Here is a 24,084-nt window from a genome sequence, read left to right on the forward strand (position 1 = left end):
AAATCCTTTTGAACTCAAAAAGCCGTGATCGCAGAGATCGCCCGGTGTTTTGGTTTAAACGGCGACCCTGTTAACTGGAGACTCTCAGCCGGATGCATCCCTCATAAACGTCTTTAGACCATCATTAAATATCTGATGAGGATATTTTGAAATCTTAATAAAAACTAAACTAGTTTGCATTCCCAGGAACTCCCTCTGTGTTTCAACAGCTGTGTAAACTCCACAAACACTGACACGTTCAGCTGAAGGTCTCCAGTTTACAGGGTCACTTTTAAAACCGGAACACCGGGAGGAGAGACGCATTCACGGTGGGCTGAGAGAAGACTACTGTTACAAGCTGCTAAATCAAGAGAATCACAGCTTCTTCTTTTGAAAAGTACACACACATACAAACAAGATAGAACAAATACAAACTAATGAAAGAAAGAGAAATCAAGAGAATCACAGATGGAAAAAACAAATGACTGTGAATGGTTTTAGGTGAAAATTGACAAAAAAAAATGGACAAAAAAAATGGACAAAAAAAAGTTCAAAAAATAAATTTGACAAAAGAAATTTTGAAAAAGAAAACTGACCAAAAAATTTTGCCCAAAAAAAATTTGCCCGAAAATTTTTTTGCCCCAAAAATTTTTTTGAAGAAAACAAATTAAAAACATTTGAATTTTTTTTTTTCAAAAACAAAATGAAAAAAAAAATTGGCAAAAAAGTTGACCCGGAGAATCACAGCTTCTTCTTTTGAAAAGTACTTCCCCCTAGCAGGAAGTTTTTAGGAGGGAGATTATCTACCCCTGAACTAAATTTAGACCCTGGGTCCACCGGTCCAAACGCCACTCTAACAAGCTAACAGTGTAAAGGAACCGATTTGAACAGAGTGTCAGTGAACACATCATCAGTGCTGGCTGATGGAGAGGGTGTGACGTGTGAGGTTCAGGGCAAAGTGTGAAGTTTATCAACACAGCTGACACACACACACACACACACACACACACACACACACACACACACACACACACACACACACACACACACACACACACATTAGACTGCTATAGACCCAGACTGCTATAGACCCAGACTGCTATAGACCCAGACTGCTATAGACCCAGACTTCTGGGGGACCTGAGACCCTGAGCTCCGGTCTACCTCCCAGTATTTAATGCTAATGAGGATCTTTGAGCTGTGGTTTCTACCTGAGCTAATCACTTGTTCCTGAGTCTGGTTCTGGTCCTGGTTTCTGCCTGTTAAAGGAGGTACTCCTTGGTCCTGGTTGAGGTCTTTATAAATAATATCAGATACAGAGAGCCCCTCCTGGACCTGGTCTTCAAACAACACTTGTTATTACTCAGTTATAAACAGACTCAGATTCTTTACAGGGTGAAGGTAGACCACCTGAACAGGACCAGAACAGGACCAGAACACCAGGGGGCTTTGATCCAGACTCAAACATCATTATATCATAATCACAATGAACCCCTTAAAGCAGCTAGACTGGATCCAGAGAGCCATCCACAGAGTCCTCCACAGAGTCCTCCAGAGTCCGGATAATGGAGTTCCCATGCAGGAGGATCAGAGCCGCTCCCTCCTGATGAAAACAACCCGGAGGAAGGAGGGGGAGATCCGGACTGCAGCAGGCCCGCAGCCCTGGGATCGACCCCCCATCAACACCCAGAGACCACAAGACCACCACAGGGGGGACCATGGTAGACCTGAACCAGGCAGAAACCACCAAAAAGACCAAAAAACTGAGAGGGGGACAGGGGAAGACCCGCCCGGGGAGGAGCAGGGGGACTCACCCGGTTTCAGACGCGATCCGGTTCTCGAGGTGTCCAGGACGGATCGAGGTCTTTACCCCAGAGTTGAGTCCAGGACTAAATCCTGGTTCTAGACCTGGTTTTAAGCTCTGAAGTGGTCCATTTTGGTCCGCAGTTGTGGCCTGGCTCTGCTCTGCCTGCTTTAAAGCGACAGTGACGCAACATCCGTCAAGCCACCTGTATCAACAACAACAAGGACTTCCGGTTCAGAGTTTCAAAATAAAAGTTTTTATTTTTTTTATTTTTAAAGATAGCAGAAAATTAAAAATAAGTAAATGCAAACAAACAAAATAATAATAAGATCGTAATGACTAAAAAAATATATAATAAGAATAAATATAAATAAAAATACAAAGGAATTCAACAGTGAAGAATACAAACCCTGCAGTTCCTCCAGTGTCCACTAGAGTGTGTCTCCTGCAGTGAATCCCTGACCCTTTACCCTGACCAGGCTCGTTTCTCCTACCTACCCACCTAACTACCCACCTACTTACTTACCTACCTACCTACCTACCTACCTACCCACCTACTTACTTACTTACCTAGCTACCTACCCACCTAACTACCCACCTACTTACTTACCTACCTACCTACCTACCTACCCACCTACTTACTTACCTACCTACCTACCTACCCACCTACCTACTTACTACCTAGCTACCTACCCACCTACTTACCTACCTACCCACCTACTTACTTACCTACCTACCTACCCACCAAACTACCCACCCACCTACCTACCTACCTACCTACCCACCTAACTAACCACCCACCTACTTACCTACCTACCTACCTACCTACCTACCCACCTACTCACCTACCTACCTACCCACCTAACTAACCACCCACCTACTTACCTACCTACCTACCTACCTACCCACCTACTCACCTACCTACGTACCCACCTACTTACCTACCTACCTACCTACCTAACTACGTACCTACCTACCTACCTACCTACCTACCTACCTACCCACCTACTTACCTACCTACCTACCTACCTACCTACCTACCTACCTACCTACCTACCTACCTACCTACCCACCTACTTACCTACCTACCTACCTACCCACCTACCTACCTACCTACCTACCTACCCACCTACTTACCTACCTACCTACTTACCTACCTACCTACCCACCTACTTACCTACCTACCTACCTACCTACCTACCTACTTACCTACCTACCTACCCACCTACCTACCTAACTACCTACTTACCTACCTACCTACTTACCTACCTACCTACCTACCTACCCACCTACTTACCTACCTACCTACCTACCTACCTACCTACTTACCTACCTACCTACCCACCTACCTACCTACTTACCTACCTACCTACCTACCTACCTACCTACCCACCTACTTACCTACCTACCTACCTACCTACCTACCTACCTACCTACTTACCTACCTACCCACCTACCTACCTACTTACCTACCTACCTACCTACCTACCTACCTACCTACCTACCTACCTACCTACCTACTTACCTACCTACCTACCCACCTACTTACCTACTTACCTACCCACCTACTTACCTACCTACCTACCTACCTACCCACCCACCTACCTACCTACCTACCTACCTACCTACCTACCTAGGTAGGTAGGTAGGTAGGTAGGAGAAAAGAGCCTGGTCGGGGTAAAGGGTCAGGGACTCACTGCAGGAGACACACTCTAGTGGACTCTCGATGTATTGCAGTTTACAACACTTCCTCATGGGCTTCATTGATTGAGACCAGAGGTTGCCGTTGGATCTCACCAGGTTTCTCTTCCTGTGGTTTATCATTGTAAATTCCCCTCGTCCATTTTTCCTCCAAGCTTTTAATTTGAAGTTGAAACTACGTCACATCCGGTTAGACTTCCGCTAGCTTGATGGAGAGCCTGGTTTTGGTTCTGTTTCCGTTTGGACCAAAACATTCAGGCTGTCCACCCACTGTGTTCTTTATTTAAAGAGTGGGTCACAGAGAGGACAGACTGAAGGGGACTCTGAAGAGATTCAATAGGAACATTTTAAACAGGTTCATGTTTGAAGATTTTATATTCTGATTTAACTCAAAGATTTTAGTTAAACTCTTTAGTTTGAAGCTGAAAATGATGTCATTAATGAACTTGTCATTTAAATTGATTTCTGTCATAATTATTCTTTACTTATGATACTTAATATAAAACCTCCCTGTCCTCTGTTCCTCTTATAATTCTGCTCTTCACATTCTGTTATTGTGATCAGGTCAAACAGCAGGACTGCAGCCTCTGCAGATACACGACTGTAGTAGACTGAGGAAGACTCTGCACCACGACGCCCCCTGGTGGCTGATCGGGGAAACAACAGAGGAGGAAGCAGAGGGAGCACTGAATCAGTCCCTCCAGGATTTCGTTGGTTTTTTTTGATTGTTGAGGCTCAAAAATATGGAAACCCGTTTCCACCAGTTAAAAAAAATTTAAAATTAAAAACTTTTTAGGAAAAGTTAAAAAAAAAAAATATATTATGTTTGTATGCTTCTAGCCATATAATTTTAATTTTTTTGTATTTTAATTTTTCTTTTTAAACTGGTGGAAACAGGCTTCCTGATTCTGAGACAGATTTCTGATGAAATTTTGATTTTTTTTAAGCTTTTCTCCCTGATATCACCTCAGGGGCGAGTAAATATGATAAATTATTGGCGGTTGTTTTTAGAGTTGTTGGTCGCCTTACTAAAAAATATTTGAGATTTCAACTATTTTAACAAAATCTACTTTATTTTCTTCACACTGCTCTGTCATCAAACAATTACAATTGTATTCCTTTAGAGTTTTTTTAGGGGAATTTTTGTCTTTTAAAATATGTTAATTTTTCAAGTGAACATCAGTCCTAAAAATCTACATTTAAAAAATAACAAATTTATCATTTTTACCCCTTTAGATGCCATGATTTCTGTCAGGATGTAGCTATGATTTTGGATCTGAAAAACACAAATCTGAAATATTTTCAGTAAACTTAGTGCACAGTATTTTTTTTTTGGTCTGGATCGCTGCATCCAGGGCGCTGGTGGTCTAGCGGTCTAAGCGCCCCACATATAGAGGCTACAGTCCTCGTTGCAGGGGTCGCCGGCTCGATTCCCGGCCGCTCGACCATTTCCTGCATGTCCTCCCCCGCTCTCTACTCCCCACATTTCCTGTCTGTCTTCAGCTGTCCTGTCAAATAAAGCCCCCCCCCCCAAACAAAGGACTAAAATAAAGACATGGTAACTTCCTGGAGGGACTGACTGAAGGAAAGGAAAGAAGAGAAACAGAGTCCGATGTTTCTGCCAGTGAACGTCACTTTCTTTATTCCAGTCAGCGTAGGAAAATAGATTCACATTAATGTTCTGGCTTCTTGTCCTCCGACACTTTTCTGTTTCTCTTCACAAACAAACAAACAAACAAATCAGGCTCCAGGAAAACAAAACCCACACACGGAACATAAAGGTGCTTTTCACCAATTATTGTGGTTTCCAAAAACCGAAAAGGTCAAAACAGGGGAAGATTCAATTTTTTTTTTTAGCCCCTCTGACTTTAAAAATCTAACTTAAAGAGAGTAAAGTGCAAAAATAACACAAAAGCCAGCAAGTCACAGGGAAAGAAAAAACAAACTTTTTTTAAGTTAATATTTTACAAAAAAACAGTCACAGGGAAAACCATGCAGCGTCTTCCACAAAGCAAAGACGCTTTAAAATATCTCCATAGCAACAGTAATAATCGTCATCGTAAAATCTGCACACGTCACAAGCTGTACAACCGCAGGAAGTAGCAAAAAACAGACGTCAACGACGAGGACGAGGACGAGGACGAGGACGAGGAAACAAAACAAACGAAAAACATTTTGATTTAGTAAAAAATGGCAACAGACGACTCGATTGCAATTTTTAGTTTTTTGCACCGTGTGAACAGAAAATGGCAGCATGAGCTTTAAACGTCTCTGTTTGATGTCAGAGACCCACTCAGGTTGAGGACTTCATTACCCAGAATTCCTCCCCAGAGACAGGAAGCAGCTCCTAAAAGACCCGGACCTTTATCCTCAACTTTCTCTTGAAACTGGAGGATTCTAAACGCCTCAAAGTCCATCGATCCGTACATTCAGGAGATGATCTGAGCCGGTCTCTGACAGGAAACAGAGCTACTTTCATTTTACACTTTAAGTGAACCACCATCATCATCATCTTCATCATCTTCATCATCATCATCATCACAAAGACTGCAGTGCTTGACCAGGATCAGCTCAGATCTACAAACGTCTTGTCATTTCGTCATTTTCTACTCCGTCAGTGTTCGGTAATTTGTTCGTTCGTTAGCGTTAAAAGTGACGATCTTTAAAAAAAGAAGTATTTGGTGTTAGATCATCCGACCTTTGACTCGTACGAGGAAGTTCCACTCAGCTAAGACCTCCGTCCTCCGGATTGTTGCTGAGTTTCCTGCATCGTAAGCTCCTTTGTGATGTGGTCCACCAAAGTCCGCCTCTGAGAGATTTAACAGTCCAATTATTCAAGTCCATTTAACGACTCAAAAAGAGGTTCAATGTCAGAGAAGTCCCCGTCAGGATGTGAGTCATTTAAAGCGGATCTCAAGGGGGACCACGTCCATGGAGTGACGTCAGAGAACGTTGTATCACAGAGTCTGATCCCGTAAAGGTCAAGGCACCGCTACCCGAATCCCGATCCTTTGAATCTTTGATTATCTGACCCGTTTCTGGTTTTGTTTTTTTTGAGCAACACTGCTCCACAGTGAAAGAATCCCACAACCACCTTACACCCTCAAACCTGGGTCCCCCTATGCAGGTCCTTACTGGGCCAAACTGGAGTTTTTAGGCTTGGTCCTGAACACTTTCTCAAAGACCTTCTTTGGATCTTTTCAACCAGTCCGGCCCTGGAGGTGGGCCAAACTGGGCTTCAGTCCATCTCTGACCTACTGTAAATGTATCCTGAAGGAGTCTCCTTATCCCCTAGCTCTCTCGCCAAACCGGGTCCTCCTGACACCTTGGACAAAGAGTACTCCGGAGTACGGCAGATCTTCCACGCTCCAGCTGTCCTCCTCTTACAGTTAAAGCACCAAACTGAGGCGTCCTGCTATGGTGGACTTGGTCTAAAAACCATGTCCCGAACAGAGAACTCTGAAGAGCAGCTGGACCTTCAGAGTTTTTAAAAAACTCGATCCTAAGTGCGTAACAGAGTCCAAGTCCGCCTGAAAAGTTGGACAAACTTAGCAGGACTGGGTTCCAAAACCCCTTTTATATTTTCATACAGCCTCCGCAGGAATTCCAGGGACTCGTTAGACCAGTACCTGGGTCAAACTGGGTTTCCAGACATTCCTGAGATCTGGTCAGTCAAGGAAGAAGGCCAAGCTCTCCCTGATTGGGAATTCAGACTATCCGTGGTCTACTATGAAGGGACTTGTCCTAAGCCTCCCGCAGACTTCCCCTCAACTGTTCCTTTTGGTTTCTGTTCTTGTTCTATGCTGCTGCGTTCTAAAGCTCCATGACATAATAAGCATGTCCAATCTGCCCGGGAGGTGGGCCAATCTCTGGTCCAAGTCGGACAGATTGGGGCGCCAGGCTCAACTTCAACTTACGATGAACCATTCCTCTGATTCTTCTGGATCTCGATCAGAGATGTAACTCCTCAAGAGTTCACCCGGTCAAGGGTCAAACTGGCTGCTCTTAAAAACTATCTGCCCTGCAAACCTTCCACAGTTCTTCGATCACCCGGATTCCAAAGTCTAGACCTGGGCCCTTCCAACCCTCAGACTTTCTTACACAGCTCGTAACTGTGATCAGGAAACTGGGGCTTCAGGTCGTTTCTGACTTCCTGTGGACAAGTCCTTCAACTTCGACTTACAGAGTCCCAGACCAGCTCCTACGTGTTGCTTCCTGCGGCCTTTTACCCGAACCCCCCTTTTATGCCAGAGCCTTAACTCGTACACTTTGGCCACGTCTCGTCATTGTCTTGCTGCAACCCATTTCAAGGTTTCAAGACTTTCTCAAACTTTCATGTAAGATAACGAGGGGGATGCTACAGGCCGAGTAAACGCAGTAGATGCCAGGCCAACTGGCCCCCCTTTCGACTTTCCATGAATCACTTCCTGTTCCAGAATGAGGCAAACTTTCCAAAGCTAACCCAACACTGAAGTATTCCTCAACCTGTCCTATCTCAAATCAAATTTGCATATCCAAAACTCTTCTGAATTTAGGTTTTTCTCCCAGTCGTCCCAGTTCGGCCCAGCAGGTCCTGCACAGGAAGCACACCTCAGGTTTCTCTCTGAACCTTAAACATCCACTCTAGTTCCCCAACAAGAAGGTAAAAGCAACATTTCACTTTGAGATCAGGACTGAGACACATCTGATTGGCTCTGAATTTAAATCTGACGGGACAGAAATGAGCAACAAGACGGTTTGAAAGTTCAAAGTCAGACCTCTTTCGATAGCAGGGCACCTTGGGGCGCTGGTGGCCTAGCAAGTCTAAGCGCCCCACATATAGAGGGTACAGTCCTTGTCGCAGGGGTAGCCGGTTTCGATTCCAGGCCGCGACCATTTCCTGTCCCTCTTCAGTTGTCCTTTCAAATAAAGACAAAAAACCCCGTTTTGGACAACTTATAGGAAGCCTTGTCCACCGCGTACGGTTTAGTAAGCTTCTATAAAAGCTCTTGTCTGGATCAGCAAGTGCCTGGGGTAGGACAAGTCTTCAAAGACCACCATCAAGTCCAGATAAAAAAAACAAGATCCTCACAATCAAACTTCTGTGTAAAGACCAAGAAGTGCCAGATAGACTCTCCAGAGTGAAGTCAAATATCAAGTCCATGAAATGCCGATCAGGACCAACAAGTCCAACGCCAAGACCAGTGCCTTGACAAGTCCAAGCCCTAAAGCTTGCATGGTTTAGACATTCCTTACAAAGTGAAATGTTGCTTTAAACCCTCCCGTTTCTACGACCTTAAAATATAGAAGAGAGTGTTTCCCCTCTCGTCTTCTAATCTCTCTACTGAGCAATTTTAAACAAAGGAGTTCCATTCTGGCAGTAAAAAATAAATCTGATGCGCCTAAAGCAGAACATTAACATCACTCTTAAGTACTTGTCAGCATATTTTTCTCGATGCATATAACGATAAATTCAGAACATACAAGGATTTCATTAACAGTGCAACTTTTCATTTGTTTCAGTTCTAGTCTGAATAGGGCCGAGGCGGCGAGGCCGTTAGAGGGACGCCGAGACGTCGCGGTCGAGACGTTCGTCCACCGGTTGAAAAACTTCACAGATTGGCACTTTACTTTTTAGCGAGACACTCAAAAGGCTTGTTAGTTTTATTGGCGCTCCCGTCTTCAAGGAAGGTAGAGCGGTGGGACAAGTGCTTTGACTCACTTTCCCATCATGCAACAGGTATCATTTTAACAGTCTGGACGTGTTTCGGCGTCTCTTTAACCGACCCTGGAGCTCTCGTTGTCACAGGACGGAAAGGAAGGAAGGAAACAAGGACACACACACTCACACACACACACATCTGTATTCACAAGATCAAAGACAACATTCTAGAATTCTGTCTTTAAGATCAAAGACAACATTCTAGAATTCTGTCCTTTAAGATCAAAGACAACATTCTAGAATTCTGTCTTTAAGATCAAAGACAACATTCTAGAATTCTGTCCTTTAAGATCAAAGACAACATTCTAGAATTCTGTCCTTTAAGATCAAAGACAACATTCTAGAATTCTGTCTTTAAGATCAAAGACAACATTCTAGAATTCTGTCCTTTAAGATCAAAAACAACATTCTAGAATTCTGTCTTTAAGATCAAAGACAGAATTCTAGAATTCTGTCCTTTAAGATCAAAAACAACATTCTAGAATTCTGTCCTTTAAGATCAAAGACAGAATTCTAGAATTCTGTCCTTTAAGATCAAAGACGACATTCTAGAATTCTGTCTTTAAGATCAAAGACAACATTCTAGAATTCTGTCTTTAAGATCAAAGACGACATTCTAGAATTCTGTCTTTAAGATCAAAGACAACAGTCTAGAATTCTGTCCTTTAAGATCAAAGACGACATTCTAGAATTCTGTCCGATGGTCGAGCGTTGACTGAAAGTTTTTTTTCTTGTTTTTGTTTGTTTTTTTGTAATAAAATGTAACTGATGGGTGGAAACAGAGAGGGTCAAAGGTATTAGCACCAAGGATGAAGAGAAGGTAGCCCTACATGGAGCAAGAGGCAGTTTGGCAGAGGTGAAGAACATGTGTTAGCAATGTGATGTTGCCGCGAGGACGACGTGTTTCCGTGAAGAAGAAGAGGAGGATGTCAGGGTGTTCGTGAAGTAACAGTGTTTGTAGCCCTGGCGCCCGGCTCACAGCCCCTCTGAGTGTCACCCCAAGAAAAACGAACCCAAAGAAGACGACAAAGACAGATTCGTGTGCGGTCACGGTGACATCACATTGCTGATCCTGACGTTGTTTCAGAGGAAATGAAAGTGTTAGTGCAAAAGGTGCATGGCGACATATGACAACTAAACGTCGGTGCTACAGAAGCTAACGTATCCCTCATAAAAACATCCTGTTTACTGCATCGTTAGGTTGCCTTTAGCTCTCTCCGTGTATCTTTGTGCTTTGAGCCTGAGTGGATCGAACAGAAAGGGACTTCTACCTGCGCGTGTGTGTGGCTCTACCTCAAAGGCTGCACAGGGAATAAGGAGGAAGGGGGTGGACATTGTATGGCCGTGTAAGTGCTATCGTCAGTCTCATGAGTTTGGCATGGAGGGAACTCTGACCGAACAGGGTTGACCGTCTGATTCGATTTGGCGTTGACTGAAAAGCGTCCGCAGCAAAGAGTTTAAAATATCCTGGTCATATTTCTGGTTTTAAAACGCGACATGTTTTCCCTTTAACATTTCATCCTCACATACTGCAGAGTCAGCTCTTGCAGGTGAAGCATAAATGTCCGGATTTGAAATATGCGGATGAGTTTTTTTTAATGTGTGGGGGTTGTTTGCGTTCCCTTCTTTAAAGATGGCCGACATGTTTGTGCAGCAGTAGAACCAAGGAAGGGATTTTTAAAAACGAGGAGCACTTCAGGATGTTTTCACTGAGAAAAACTAAAGGCCAAATTCCACCAGATCCGTCTCCGATCCATCACAGCACCGGATCTCATCTATTCTAGTCAATGTGTTAACCTCCACTGGATCCGCTCCGTTGCGTTCCGGCTGCGTCTCTGATTCGGCAGGTCGGAGTCCTCCGGATCAGATACACAAGACACAACAGGTGGGTGTTGACGGACGAGAGCGCACAGAGACGGATCTGGTGGAAGTCCCGTGTAAGAATACCTTTTTGTTTTTCAGGATCTGGGTAAAAGGGTTTAAGTTAAGGAAGTTTAAGTAAGCTGCTTAAGTTTGCCGTTAGCCAATCTTATCAAGAACCTAATCAATTTGCTTATTTGGCGTGATCCGTTCTAATCCCCGTGTTTACTTCTTTGGATTAACGTGGCGCCCACTCAGGATTCACGAAAACAACACTGGGCACTTAGAAACAAGCTTGCTTGGCCGGCTTGCATTTTCTTCCTGCTGAAGTGCTTCATACGTCAAACGCTGAATTTGATCCTTAGTTTTTTAGGTTTCCAACCTCCTGCACGGCTCTGTGTTCTACACAGCAGAGATCAAACCGAGTTTTCTCAGTGGATGAATCCTAAACCGTCGCGGGGGGGGGCAGCGCCGGTTTGGTACCGTTCATGCTATCAAGGATCTGTGATGAGATATCTCTGATGAGTGGGTTTTAAGAGCATTAAATTTAAGTGTCTTGTCCCTCCCTGTGTCAGACACAAACAAACATCCACACACACAGAACAGGAAATAGAAACTTAAACCACTGATACGAACACAACAAACCAAATCTGTTTAGAACAGAAACCCTCTAAAGAAAACGAGAGCAGAGTCCAGCTTTGATTCACCTTCAATGAAGAAGATTTTTCAAACTCCATCCCTCCTTTCTGTTGAGTTCTTTCACTTTTAAACTCAGATGTGTTTCTATGGACGTGCTTTTGCAGATGTTCCACATCCCCAACCCTTTCAGCATTAATCCTAAAAGGAAAGACGGTGAATCGAAGCTGAACTCTGCTGAAGAGGTCATTTTTCATATTTAACACAAAGAACCTTCACAAGGCTCTGACCCGTAGTACCCTCAGTATCTGTCCTCTTCAGGCTGAAGTGTCCGTCTCCTCTTCCCCTGCTATGTATCTTCGCTGCTTTCCTTTGAATTATTCTCTTCTTTCTTTTTACGTGTGGTTTCTTTTTCTATAAAGATCAAAGACAACATTCTAGAATTCTGTCCTCAAAGATCAAAGACAACATTCTAGAATTCTGTCTTTAAGATCAAAGACAACATTCTAGAATTCTGTCCTCAAAGATCAAAGACAACATTCTAGAATTCTGTCTTTAAGATCAAAGACAACATTCTAGAATTCTGTCCTCAAAGATCAAAGACAACATTCTAGAACTCTGTCCTTAAAGATCAAAGACAACATTCTAGAACTCTGTCTTTAAGATCAAAGACAACATTCTAGAATTCTGTCTTTAAGATCAAAGACAACATTCTAGAATTCTGTCGTCAAAGATCAAAGACAACATTCTAGAATTCTGTCTTTAAGATCAAAGACAACATTCTAGAATTCTGTCTTTAAGATCAAAGACAGAATTCTAGAATTCTGTCCTTAAAGATCAAAGACAACATTCTAGAATTCTGTCCTTAAAGATCAAACCCGAGGAGTTGTGAAAAATACGAGGTGGCAAGGAAAGGAGGAAGCAAGGAAGGGAGGAAGGTTCAAATCTGTCCCGGCCACCTGAGGAGTGGATCTTCTGGTTTTAGACGTACAGACATGCAGGTAAAGTATCACAGGTTTCTGAAGCGTCCAGTCTGGTTATAAGTGCAATGGCAGCTGATGGAGGGAACGTTGGCTTCATTTATCCTCCTGATTGGCTCTCTCCGAGGCCAATCTGGGATTTCCACCAATAAGGAAAAGGCGAGGTAAAGGGGCGGGGTTTCGTTTTAGCGTGAGGTAACAGCTGAGTAAGGGAGGTCGGCTGATAGAAAATACAAAGAGAAGGAAGAAGAAAGGTGAGTGCTAGTGTCCTCTCTGAGAGGAGCTCTCCTCCTTCTCCTCCTCCTCAGGCTTCAACGTGATGGAGGACGAGGAGGAGGAAGAGGAGGCCGGAGCAGCAGCACAAGGAGGAGAGGAGGTGGAGGAGGAAGGCAGCGGCTGGCCGACGGGCATCTCCAGCGGCGTCAGGGTGATCTCCACCTCGCCCCGCTCCTCGTGCAGCGTGGGCAGAGGGAGAGGGTGATGAGGGTGGAGGTGTGCTGCGGGTGCAGCGGTGCTGCTGCTGTTGTTATTGCTTGGCCTCGGAGCTTTCTGGATGACCTCCACCATCGGGTTCCTTCCAGGCGGCGCCAGCTCCCAGTTTGGGTTTCCCGGACTGTGGAACAGCAGCAGAGGCCTGCTGTGGTGGTCCGGCTCCCCCGCTCCGCCTGGCTGACACTGGACCACGACCCCGCGGTGCTCCAACAGCCGGTGAGCTGGGTCAGATACTGCAGGCAGGTGGCTCAAAACCAGACCCGGCTGGTCCTGAATCACCAGCTCGAGCACCGGCTGCGAGGAGGAGGAGGCCTTCTGTATGACGCCGCCTGTCAGGGAGGTGATGATGGGAGGGTGAGAGGGAGGCGGTAGAGAGGGAGGCTGTGGAGGAAGAACTGCAGGTTGAGGAAGAGGAAGAGGAGCAGGCAGGGCGTCCTCTGGTCGAGGTTTTCTTGGTCGTCCACGTTTCCGTTTCACCGGGGGAGTGTTGGCGGCAGAGCCACCAGACAGACCCACAGCACCGCCGCCCCCGGACGTCACCTCCAGGGGGCGTTTGCTAGCACTTGCTCGGGCTTTCTGCACCACTGAGGTCGGGGCTGCGGGGCCGTGCTGCTGCTGCTGAGGAGGAGGAGGCGGCTGTGGCGGTGTGACCTTGTCCCTCTCATACAGACATCGCTGAGGAAGGATCATCACCGGAACAGGAGCGCCCTGCTGCTGGGGCAATGTCGCCATGGCAATGACCTTCACCCCACCACCGCTGGCAGCGGCGGCAGCAGCAGGGCCTCCTGGTCCCGAAGCCACCCCCACACCTGAGGCGTCTTTGGGAGCCAGTGATGGGGGAGAGGAGCGGACCGAGAGCTGGGTCTTATCAGGGATGGAGCTGCGGGGGAGGATTCTGGGGAGCTGCTTCATGAAGGCCTCGACCTGCAGCACAGAGAGACCCGTTATCAAACTGAAAACCACATCAAGAAACAGGAAACCTGAGGAGTCAACCTACAGCAGGGCGAAGAGAAGAGGAGGAGGAAGAGGAGGGAGGAGGCGGAGCATCCAGGGAGGAAGGTTTGGCTGCGGCTGATTTCTCTCCTGACGGGAGTTTCAGCGAAGACAAGGAGGAAGAGTCTCCGAGGTCCCTCTAGAGGACAGGACAGACAGGAAGCAGTGAGCGGCAGAGACAGCTGACGTGGATCATCGATCGGACGGGAACAGGCGTGCTCACCTTCAGATCTGCTCCGTCGCTCTCTGCTTTAGAGATCACCGGCGTTTTCTTGATGACTTTGTGTGTTTTGGCCGGACCTCCTGCAGGCAGACGACACACTCAGCTGATCAATATTCCCTCTAACACTCAGAGGGTTCAAACACCTGTGTGCACTCTCTGACCGTGTGTGTGTGTGTGTGTGTGTGTACCTGCGAGGGCTGCAGAGGTGACAAGCTCTGCCTGGCTGCAGCGAGGGTTCACGATGTGCTCCTGGATCAGGTACCGGGCGATCTCCACCACCGTGTCAAACGAACGCTTCAGGATCTTCTGGGCCCAATCGCAGATCAGCTCGCACGCCGCCTCTGTCACTTCCTGTTTGTACGTCTGGACCAGCTCGGTCAGTTCGGCCTGGAGACGGAGGAACAGTCAGAGGGTCTAGTTTCATATGAACAAGGTGAATACTTTATAATAAGCCAGTCAGCGTGTGTGTGTGTGTGTGTGTGTGTACCGGGTCGTTCTTCAGGTCCAGGTTGGGCAGTAGAGGCATGTTGAGAACGGTCTTCCTCCTGATGCCGCTGTAACAGTACGTATCGCCATGACAGGTTAGGGAATCAAACCAGCGAACACCGACAAGCAAGACTCAGAAAATAAACACGACCATGAGAAAAAATGTTCAGAGGAATAATCTGTGCATCCATTAGTCTGCATTCACAGACCAGGATTAATTACAAGGAGGAATAACTTTTCAAAGTAAAGGTCCTGTTTTGACCAATAGTTCCGGGGTCAGAACTACTTCACCCTGAACTAAAAGGTTCCTGGTCCCCCATTGTTGTCTGCGTTTCGACCGCGGGCTGAAGTCCCGGGTAGATTGTGTAAATCAGGCCAGCACTACACCACCAGACCAGTAGAGGGCAGTAACACAAAGAGGAATGCCATTCATCACAGATGGGACAAACAATGACTGTGAAGGATTTTTGGAAAAAATTTGAAAAATAAAAAAAATGGAAAAATAAAAAAATTTCACAAAAAAATGTTGACAAAAAAATGTTGACTTAAAAATTTTTGACAAAAAAAATTTGACAAAAAAAATGTTTTGACAAAAAAAATTCGACAAAATAACAAATTTGAAAGAATAAATTGAAAAAAAAAATTTGACAAAAAAAAAATTTGACAAAAAAAATTGACAAAAAAAATTGACAAAAGAGTTGACCCGGAGCATGTTGAAAAAATAATAGATAAGCGCGAGTAGCAAAGACGTTTCAACACGGCTTTAAAATCCTTTTGAACTCAAAAAGCCGTGATCGCAGAGATCGGTCGGTGTTTTGGTTTAAACGGCGACCCTGTTAACCGGAGACTCTCAGCCGGATGCATCCCTCATAAACGTCTTTAGACCATCATTAAATATCTGATGAGGATATTTTGAAATCTTAATAAAAACTAAACTAGTTTGCATTCCCAGGAACTCCCTCTGTGTTTCAACAGCTGTGTAAACTCCACAAACACTGACACGTTCAGCTGAAGGTCTCCAGTTTACAGGGTCACTTTTAAAAGCGGAACACCAGGAGGAGAGACGCATTCACGGTGGGCTGAGAGTAGACTACTGTTACAAGCTGCTAAATCAAGAGAATCACAGCTTCTTCTTTTGAAAAGTACACACACATACAAAAAAGATAGAACAAATAAAAACTAATCAAAGAAAGAGAAATCAAGAGAATCACAGATGTGTGTGATGTTAGGGAGGGAGGATGGAGGGAGGAATAAAAACACTAAGGTTAATCTACCAATCAGACACGTTCAGCATTGCAATTGTGTAAATCAGGCCGGTGACTTATGGAAAAAACAAAAAGGAAATGCACCAGTAGAGGGAAGTAAAACAGAGAAAAATGCCATTCATCACTGATGGAAAGAACAATGACTGTGAATGGTTTTTTGAAAAAAAAAATAATAAAAAAAAATTAAAAATTTGTTTTTTTTTTTAAAATGAAAAAATAAAAATTGAAAAAATAAAAATTGAAAAAAAAATGTGTAAAAAAAAAATCTGCAAAAAAAGATTTGACAAAAATAAAATTTGACAAAAAATAGTGAAAAAAAAATTTGACAAAAAAAAAAAGTGAAAAAAAAATTTGACGTTCAGCTGAAGGTCTCCAGTTTACAGGGTCACTTTTAAAACCGGAACACCGGGAGGAGAGACGCATTCACAGTGGGCTGAGAGAAGACTACTGTTACAAGCTGCTAAATCAAGAGAATCACAGCTTCTTCTTTTGAAAAGTACTACCCCCCAGGGGTAGTACTGAACTACCCCTGAACTAAATTTAGACCCTGGGTCCATGGGTCCAAACGCCCCTCACATTAGTCTTTCTACAGTTAAAGGATATTTGGACTGTCCTCTGCCGCCGAGCCGTCGAGCCTTGATGTTGGGGAAAATGTCTCTGATGATCTTCCCGAAGTTTGCGGCGCTGAGAGGACGATGCTGCAGGTTCTCACAGTATCTCCTGAAACACAGAGACGGGAGGAGTGTCAGAGGTCACATGACCAATAACACGTGTGTGTGTGTGTGTTTTTAAGTGTGTGTGTGTTTCCTGACTTGTATGTCTCGTAGACGTCTTGTTTGGGCAGGCAGGTGTCAGAATGCTCCTCCAGGTGACTTCGGATCCAGTTACACGTGTGAAGCTGGTCGGCTGTGTTGAACGAACTGGAGTCCCCACCACTACACACACACACACACACACACACACACACACACACACACACACACAGAGTTAGTGACTTTGAAACACACACACAGCTACAGAAAAGGTGTCAGACAGCTGAGCAGGTGAGACCTCTTGTCTCCGGAGCTGGGTCCTGAGGGCAGCTGGAGGTACAGGTACAGCTTGTCGTTGTCAGAGAAACGCTGAACTTCTTGCTGTTTGAAGAAGAAGAGAAGAAGAAGAAGTCACACCTGAGACCTGAGGGGGGAGGGGCTTAATGTCACCTGTACACTACTTCAGAAAGTCAGCGTTCGGTTCTTACCAGGATCTGATCCACTTTGGTCTGAACACTCTTCCTGTGAGAACAAAGAACACGACCGTCTGAGAGAAATGATTCACTTTGTTTTCAAGATTTAAAAAAAAAGAACAACCAGATTCAGCGAACGACTTACGAGATGTTGCTCTTGAGTTTTTGCAGCAGCATGCTGGGCTCCGTGTCGCCCTCCCCCGCCTCCAGACCCGCCTCCCCCCGCCGGGAGGCGTCCGACAGCTGGTGCCTCTGGTCCTCCGACATCTGGACCAGCTAACCCGAGCTGAGAAGGAACATCTGAGGAGGACACGAGGACCACAAGTCTCTTAGAATGATGTTATTTAAACTAAGCTCTGTGATTGGAGGAAAACTGGGACTGCTGATGAAGGTTGAAGGACGGTCTGTGGATGGAAGCATGGAAGTCGCAGGTTCAACTACTGGCTGCTGTCATTTCCTGTCTCTCTTTGGCTGTCCCATCAAAATAAAGGCGAAAAAAAAAGCCCAAAAAAATAACTTAAAGAAAGAAAGAAGGATGGTTTGTTTACTCCCTGTCAAATAAACATTGTAACATTGAATCATTGTAACAATGTAACATTGAAACACTGTAACATTGTAACAATGTAACATTGAAACACTAACATTGTAACAATGTAACATTGAAGCATTATAACATTGAAACACTGTAACAATGTAACATTGTAACAATGTAACATTGAAGCATTATAACATTGAAACACTGTAACAATGTCACATTGTAACAATGTAACATTGAAGCATTATAACATTGAAACACTGTAACAATGTAACATTGAAGCATTATAACATTGAAACACTGTAACATTGTAACAATGTAACATTGAAGCATTATAACATTGAAACACTGTAACATTGTAACAATGTAACATTGAAGCATTATAACATTGAAACACTGTAACAATGTCACATTGAAGCATTATAACATTGAAACACTGTAACATTGTAACAATGTAACATTGAAGCATTATAACATTGAAACACTGTAACAATGTCACATTGTAACAATGTAACATTGTAACAATGTAACATTGAAACACTGTAACAATGTAACATTGTAAAAATGTAACATTGAAACACTGTAACAACGTCACATTGTAACAATGTAACATTGTAACAATGTAACATTGAAACACTGTAACAATGTAACATTGTAACAATGTAACATTGAAATACTGTAACAATGTAACATTGTAACACTGTAACAATGTAGCACTGTAACATTGTAACACTGTAACATTGTAACACTGTAACATTGTTACATTGTAACATTGTAACACTGTAACAATGTAACATTGAAACATTGTAACAATGTAACATTGAAACATTGTAACAATGTAACATTGTAACATTGTTACTACTACTACTACCGGAGAGGGAGGCAAGACTCTGTGGGAACAACACACACAACCACCGCCTCACACACTCCAACACACACTCACACACACACACCGGCTAACGCGGAGAGGATGAAGCTAACACGGGGCAGAGGCCGAGCTGTGACAGCCGCCCTCCTCGCTCCATGTCCGGCTGTGTGCCGTGTTTACAGCCGGTGGTCATGTGGCTGCCATTTACTACACACACACACACACACACACACACCGACCCCGCTCTACATGCTGAGCTAACAGGCACTAGCTTACATACAGACTCTCTGTAGCATCATCAGGATTAATAACAGACATATTTAACATTAGTGAGTCTCAGAGTGGAGGAATAATCTGATCCACTTTAATGAGAATCTCCCAGTTAAGCTAGCTTTTACATTTCCCGCGCTCTGAAACAGCTAATGCTGCTAGCTAGCTAACTGTCAACGGTTAGCTTGTTAGCCTAGCCAGCTGCTACAGCTAGCTCGCCCTGAAACCTCCTTAAAGACATTTTAAACAGATATTTAAGGCTTCAAAATATTCCCCCACACTCCTAAATGAACCCTGTTATTAAAGTGTGTTGGGGTCGAGGACTCCAGCTGCAGTATTTATTTTATAAAAGAAAAAGAAAGTACCTGAGCCAAGATACAGCAAAAATCCCCCTTCAGATTTTTTTGTGATTGGCCGACTTTGTCATGTCTGCCTGACTACAAAGCGAGCCTCGATTCTGATTGGTCGGTTTCTAGAAACCTGCCCGGATACCAAAGGCTGGTGGAATCTGATTGGCTAAGATGATTTATTTTCCAGAGAGGGATTATTCTGATTGGAGACGTTTTTCTGGTCTGCCCAGTTACAACACAGATACATTTATCTGGAGAAATCTGCCTAGCAACAGCTGTGAGGTGGAGATTGAAAGTGAAAGTACTCCAAATACAATGTTGGAAACCCCCTTTAATGTCACCTGAGTGTTTGTCCATGTGATAAAGCTTAGATCAGAATTTAAAATCCTTCCTCTGATCTACAAAGCCCTTAAAAATCAGACACCCTCATATCTTAAAGAGCTCATAGTGCCCTATTACCCCTCTAGACCACTACGCTCCCAACATGCAGGCCTGCTCATCGTACCTAAAGTCTCTAAAAGTAGTATGGGAGGTAGAGCCTTCAGTTATCAGGCCCCTCTCCTTTGGAATCATCTACCAGTCAGGGTCCGGGAGGCAGACACCCTCTCTACTTTTAAGAGTAGGCTTCAAACTTTCCTTTTTGATAAAGCTTATAGTTAGAGCTGGATCAGGCTTGGACCAGGTCTTAGTCATGCTGCTATAGGCTTAGACTGACACACTGGGATCCTGTCTTTCCCTCTCTCTCCTCTCTCTGCCTGTCTCTCACTTTAACTCTTCCTGTCCCATTAAAGTTACTAACCATAGACCTTTCTGGAGTCCCTGAGCTCCCTTGTCTCGTAGGTTCCTCTGGATCTCTGCTGTAGATTCCTTTTTTGGGGTCTGTTATTCATCCTTTCTTTCTTTCTTTCTTTCTTTCTTTCTTTCTTTCTTTCACTCCTTCCTTCTTTCTATCTTTTTTTGTCCTTTCATTCCTCCTTCCTTTCTTTCTTACATCCCTTCTTTCTTTCTGTCTGTCTTTCTTTCTGTCCTCTTATCGTTCTTGCTTTCTTTCTCTTTCCTTTCATTCCTCCTTTCTTTCTATCCTTTCTTACACCCCTTCTTTCATTCTTCCTTCCTTCCTCCATTCCTTTTTTTCTTACATCCCTTCTTTCTTTCTTTTTTATTCCTTACATTCCTTCTTTCTTTCTCTCTGTCATTCCTTTTTTCATTTATCTGGCCTAATCTGCATAGCAACAGCTGTGAGGTGGAGATTGAAAGTGAAAGTACTTCAAATAAAATGTTGGAAACCCCCTTTAATGTCACCTGAGTGTTTGTGAATGTGATAAAGCTTAGAGCAAAGCTGAGGAGAGAATAATGTGTCTTAAAAGAAGCCAAATGATTGATGTTGTCACCTCAAACTTCTACTTTAGATTAAATAACATCCTGGTTAAAATCTAAAAAGTTCCATAAGGGTCTACATTTTTGTGATTCCAAAGAACAGGATGAGCCTGAAACTGGTCTTCATTACGTGAACCACATGCTTTATGTACTTCATCGAGCAGGTTACAATGTTACGGTGAGATTGGAGTTATTAGGACGAAATGTTCGGAATTCAAAAGTTACTTTTACATGGACTCGCCCCTCGATACATCTCTGAGCTCTTACCCCCCCCGCCCCCATAAACCAGGACGCAGTCTGAGATCCTCTGGCAGGGCTCTGCTTGCTGTTCCACGGTCTAGACTAAAAACTAAAGGGGACAGGGCCTTTGCTGTCAGAGCCCCCCGACTGCCAGAGGAAACCAGACTCAGAGTCAGTCCCTCATTTTATTTCAGTACTCAAGACACACTTCAAGCTTTTATTTTGTTAACTTATTTTAATCTTTAACATTTTATCTCTGCTTTTACTGTCTGTTTGCTTTTATTGCTTCTCTGCTTTGATTGTGTTTTTGTTATTTTGTGCAGCACTTTGTTTTTGTATTGAAAAGTGTTCTACAAATAAAAGGTCTTATTATTATTTTATATTATTATTAGGAAGTAAAGCTATGACCCGTTCAACCGACAAAAATAATAGTTGTTTCAGAGAATTAGGCTCAAAAACCACATTTTATGAACTTACATTTTTTTCTTGGGATTTTACGTTTTAAATCAAAAATCAGAATTCTGAAAAAAATACAAAACATATTTTTTTATTGGCCCCCTTTTCTTCTTCCATAAAGCCGACTGATCACAGAAAACCAACAAACAAAAGAATGTTTTATAACATGACGTTTATTTTCCATTATACAAAAGTTACATTGAACAGCAGAAAAGGAACTAAAGGGAAGATAAGTTGCGTGTGAGCGGCGGTGGTTGTCGCTGCTCGTCTTCATTCGAAGCCACTGCGGATAAACAGAAGAAATATTAATTAAAGCAGTTACAGGATTATAATCCTACAGTGTTCAAATCTAACTACATTTAGACTCTGTGAGTTTTTTTAATTTTGCTCGTCCCAAACGGGATGTTTGTGTTTTATTTTCTCTACGTATAAAAAGTAAATTCAGAGTCCCTGAGGTTTCCATTTTTAGCTTTTGTTGGAAGCAAAAAAGCTTTCAAATAAAATTAAACAATTCTCTTTCTTAAAAATGTTTCTGATACATTTGTATTTAATAAATGAATAAAAAAAGAGTAATTTATGCAATGGTTCAAACCCTTTGCCCTTCAAAATAAAAGTCCAGTATTTTCTATTGGGGCAGGTGTTCCCAAACTTTTCAGCCCGAAAAGTTAAAATTGACTATTTTTAGATAACTTTTGTCATTCAACTTTTTTAGTTGCATTTTTTCAGTATTTCTTTGTTCACCATAAGTTGACAAATTATATATAAGTTATACAAAACCAACAAAAGAAGAAAAAATAAAAAAATACAAAATAATATGAAGGAATAATAATAATTAATATTACAAACAAAAGGGAAGATAAACATAAGAAAAACAGGTAAATAAACAAAAATAAATAATTATAATAAATATTTTTAGATAACTTAAAAAAAAAAACCATTCTGGAAGACATCTCACGACCCCCCGGGGGGTCCCGACCCCCACTTTGGGAACCCCTGCTTCAGGGTCATGATTTTGAAGAATTCTTAGATCCAAAAATATTAAACTGCTGCTTATCTAGATCTTCACTGATCACAGTAACAAGCTCTGCCTCGTTATTATTTATAATTTACCTGAATTTAAAAATATTAAAACAGTCTTAAAAGTTTGATATTGACAACCGAAGCAGAAAAAAAAGACTCTAGATGTAGTATCTGAATTTTACTTTGACCTTACCTGACCAGGTGAGCGATGTCCCAGTTGGTCTCAGAAGACAGAGGTCCAATAATCTCCACGCCCTCCTCTGTTACTATGGCGATCTCGTGCTACAACAACAAAACAACAATACTCTTTTAATGTGAACTACGCTTCAGGACCCTGGATCATGTGACTCTCTGCACAGAGGGGTCAAAGTGCACTCACCCTGTTGTAGGAGCGAGCGTCTCTGTAGTACAGCACTTTGAGGCAGCGCTCCACCAGCTCCCGGGCCTCCTGTTTGGTGATCTCCACTTTGTTCTCCACCACCTCCCTCATCAGGGGCTGAACACAGAGAGAGAAGGTATAACACACACACACACACACACACACACACACACTTACAGTTAAACTTTCCTAAGGCATTTCTCTTGATTTAGCAACTTGTAACAGTAGTCTTCTCTCAGCCCACCGTGAATGCGTCTCTCCTCCCGGTGTTCTGGTTTTAAAAGTGACCCTGTAAACTGGAGACCTTCAGCTGAACGTGTCAGTGTTTGTGGAGTTTACACAGCTGTTGAAACACAGAGGGAGTTCCTGGGAATGCAAACTAGTTTAGTTTTTATTAAGATTTCAAAATATCCTCATCAGATATTTAATGATGGTCTAAAGACGTTTATGAGGGATGCATCCGGCTGAGAGTCTCCAGTTAACAGGGTCGCCGTTTAAACCAAAACACCGGCCGATCTCTGCGATCACGGCTTTTTGAGTTCAAAAGGATTTTAAAGCCGTGTTGAAACGTCTTTGCTACTCGCGCTTATCTATTATTTTCTTCAACAGGATCCGGGTCAACTCTTTAGTTTTTTTTTTTTTGTCAATTTCTTTTAGTCAAATTTTTTGGTCAAATGTATTTAAAAAAAAAAAAAAAAAAATTATTTTTTCAAAAAAAAATTCAATTTTTTTTTTCAATTTTTGTCAAAATAAATTTTGTCCCAAAAAAATTTCAAAAAAATGTTTTAGTCAAATTTTTTTTTTTAATTTTTTTAAATTTTTTTTTTTTTTTTTAAATTTTTCCAAAAACCATTCACAGTCACTGTTTTTTCCATCTGTAATGAATGGCATTCCTCTTTGTTTTACTGCCCTCTACTGGTCTGGTGGTGTAGTGCATTTACTTTTTTTTCTCCATAGTCACTAGACCCCGGGACTCTTGGTCCAAATCCACCTCCACATTTCAACTTATGCCTTTAAACCCTGCAGTTTGAATTGGGACCTTCGGGAGGACTTATTCTCTCACCTGAGCCAGGTACGCTCCGAAGCCTGTAGCCACGGTGGGAGCCTCATAAGCCACGCCCAGCTTGTCCACATAACCGAGGAAACTAGCGAGAGGAGGGAACACAGAGAGAGGAGGTTAACGCTGGCAGGAGGTGAGGAGAGGAGAAGAAGAAGAAGAAGAGGACACAGGAGGCAGCCGTCAC

At 43.2% G+C, this 24,084-nt stretch overlaps 2 protein-coding genes across 2 annotated transcripts in view; both read right to left on the reverse strand.

Annotated features, from left to right (window-relative positions):
• Positions 1–9,854: 9,854 nt before the first annotated feature.
• On the reverse strand, positions 9,855–19,430 carry LOC117809473 (DNA-binding protein RFX5-like). The gene is made up of 11 exons (XM_034679035.1): positions 19,384–19,430; positions 17,491–17,645; positions 17,361–17,394; positions 17,171–17,253; positions 16,933–17,055; positions 16,724–16,840; positions 14,857–14,935; positions 14,558–14,756; positions 14,370–14,449; positions 14,151–14,285; positions 9,855–14,077 (listed from the first exon to the last, which is right to left on the reverse strand). Exons 2-11 carry the CDS (start codon positions 17,610–17,612, stop codon positions 12,923–12,925), a joined length of 2,127 nt encoding a protein of 708 aa, XP_034534926.1. The 5' UTR covers positions 17,613–17,645; positions 19,384–19,430; the 3' UTR covers positions 9,855–12,922.
• A 2,166-nt stretch (positions 19,431–21,596) lies between these two features.
• The window catches only part of LOC117809474 (proteasome subunit beta type-7-like), a 3,567-nt gene continuing 1,079 nt past the window's right edge, over positions 21,597–24,084 (reverse strand). The window contains exons 3-6 of the mRNA XM_034679036.1: positions 23,904–24,010; positions 22,841–22,957; positions 22,655–22,743; positions 21,597–21,724 (exon numbers count right to left, since the gene is read on the reverse strand). Of these exons, the coding sequence (XP_034534927.1) occupies positions 21,712–21,724; positions 22,655–22,743; positions 22,841–22,957; positions 23,904–24,010 (326 nt within the window). The 3' untranslated portion in view covers positions 21,597–21,711. The remainder of the gene's footprint in view (positions 21,725–22,654; positions 22,744–22,840; positions 22,958–23,903; positions 24,011–24,084) is intronic.

Source organism: Notolabrus celidotus, unplaced genomic scaffold (genome assembly GCF_009762535.1).
Source record: "Notolabrus celidotus isolate fNotCel1 unplaced genomic scaffold, fNotCel1.pri scaffold_300_arrow_ctg1, whole genome shotgun sequence".
Lineage (NCBI taxonomy): Eukaryota > Metazoa > Chordata > Actinopteri > Labriformes > Labridae > Notolabrus > Notolabrus celidotus.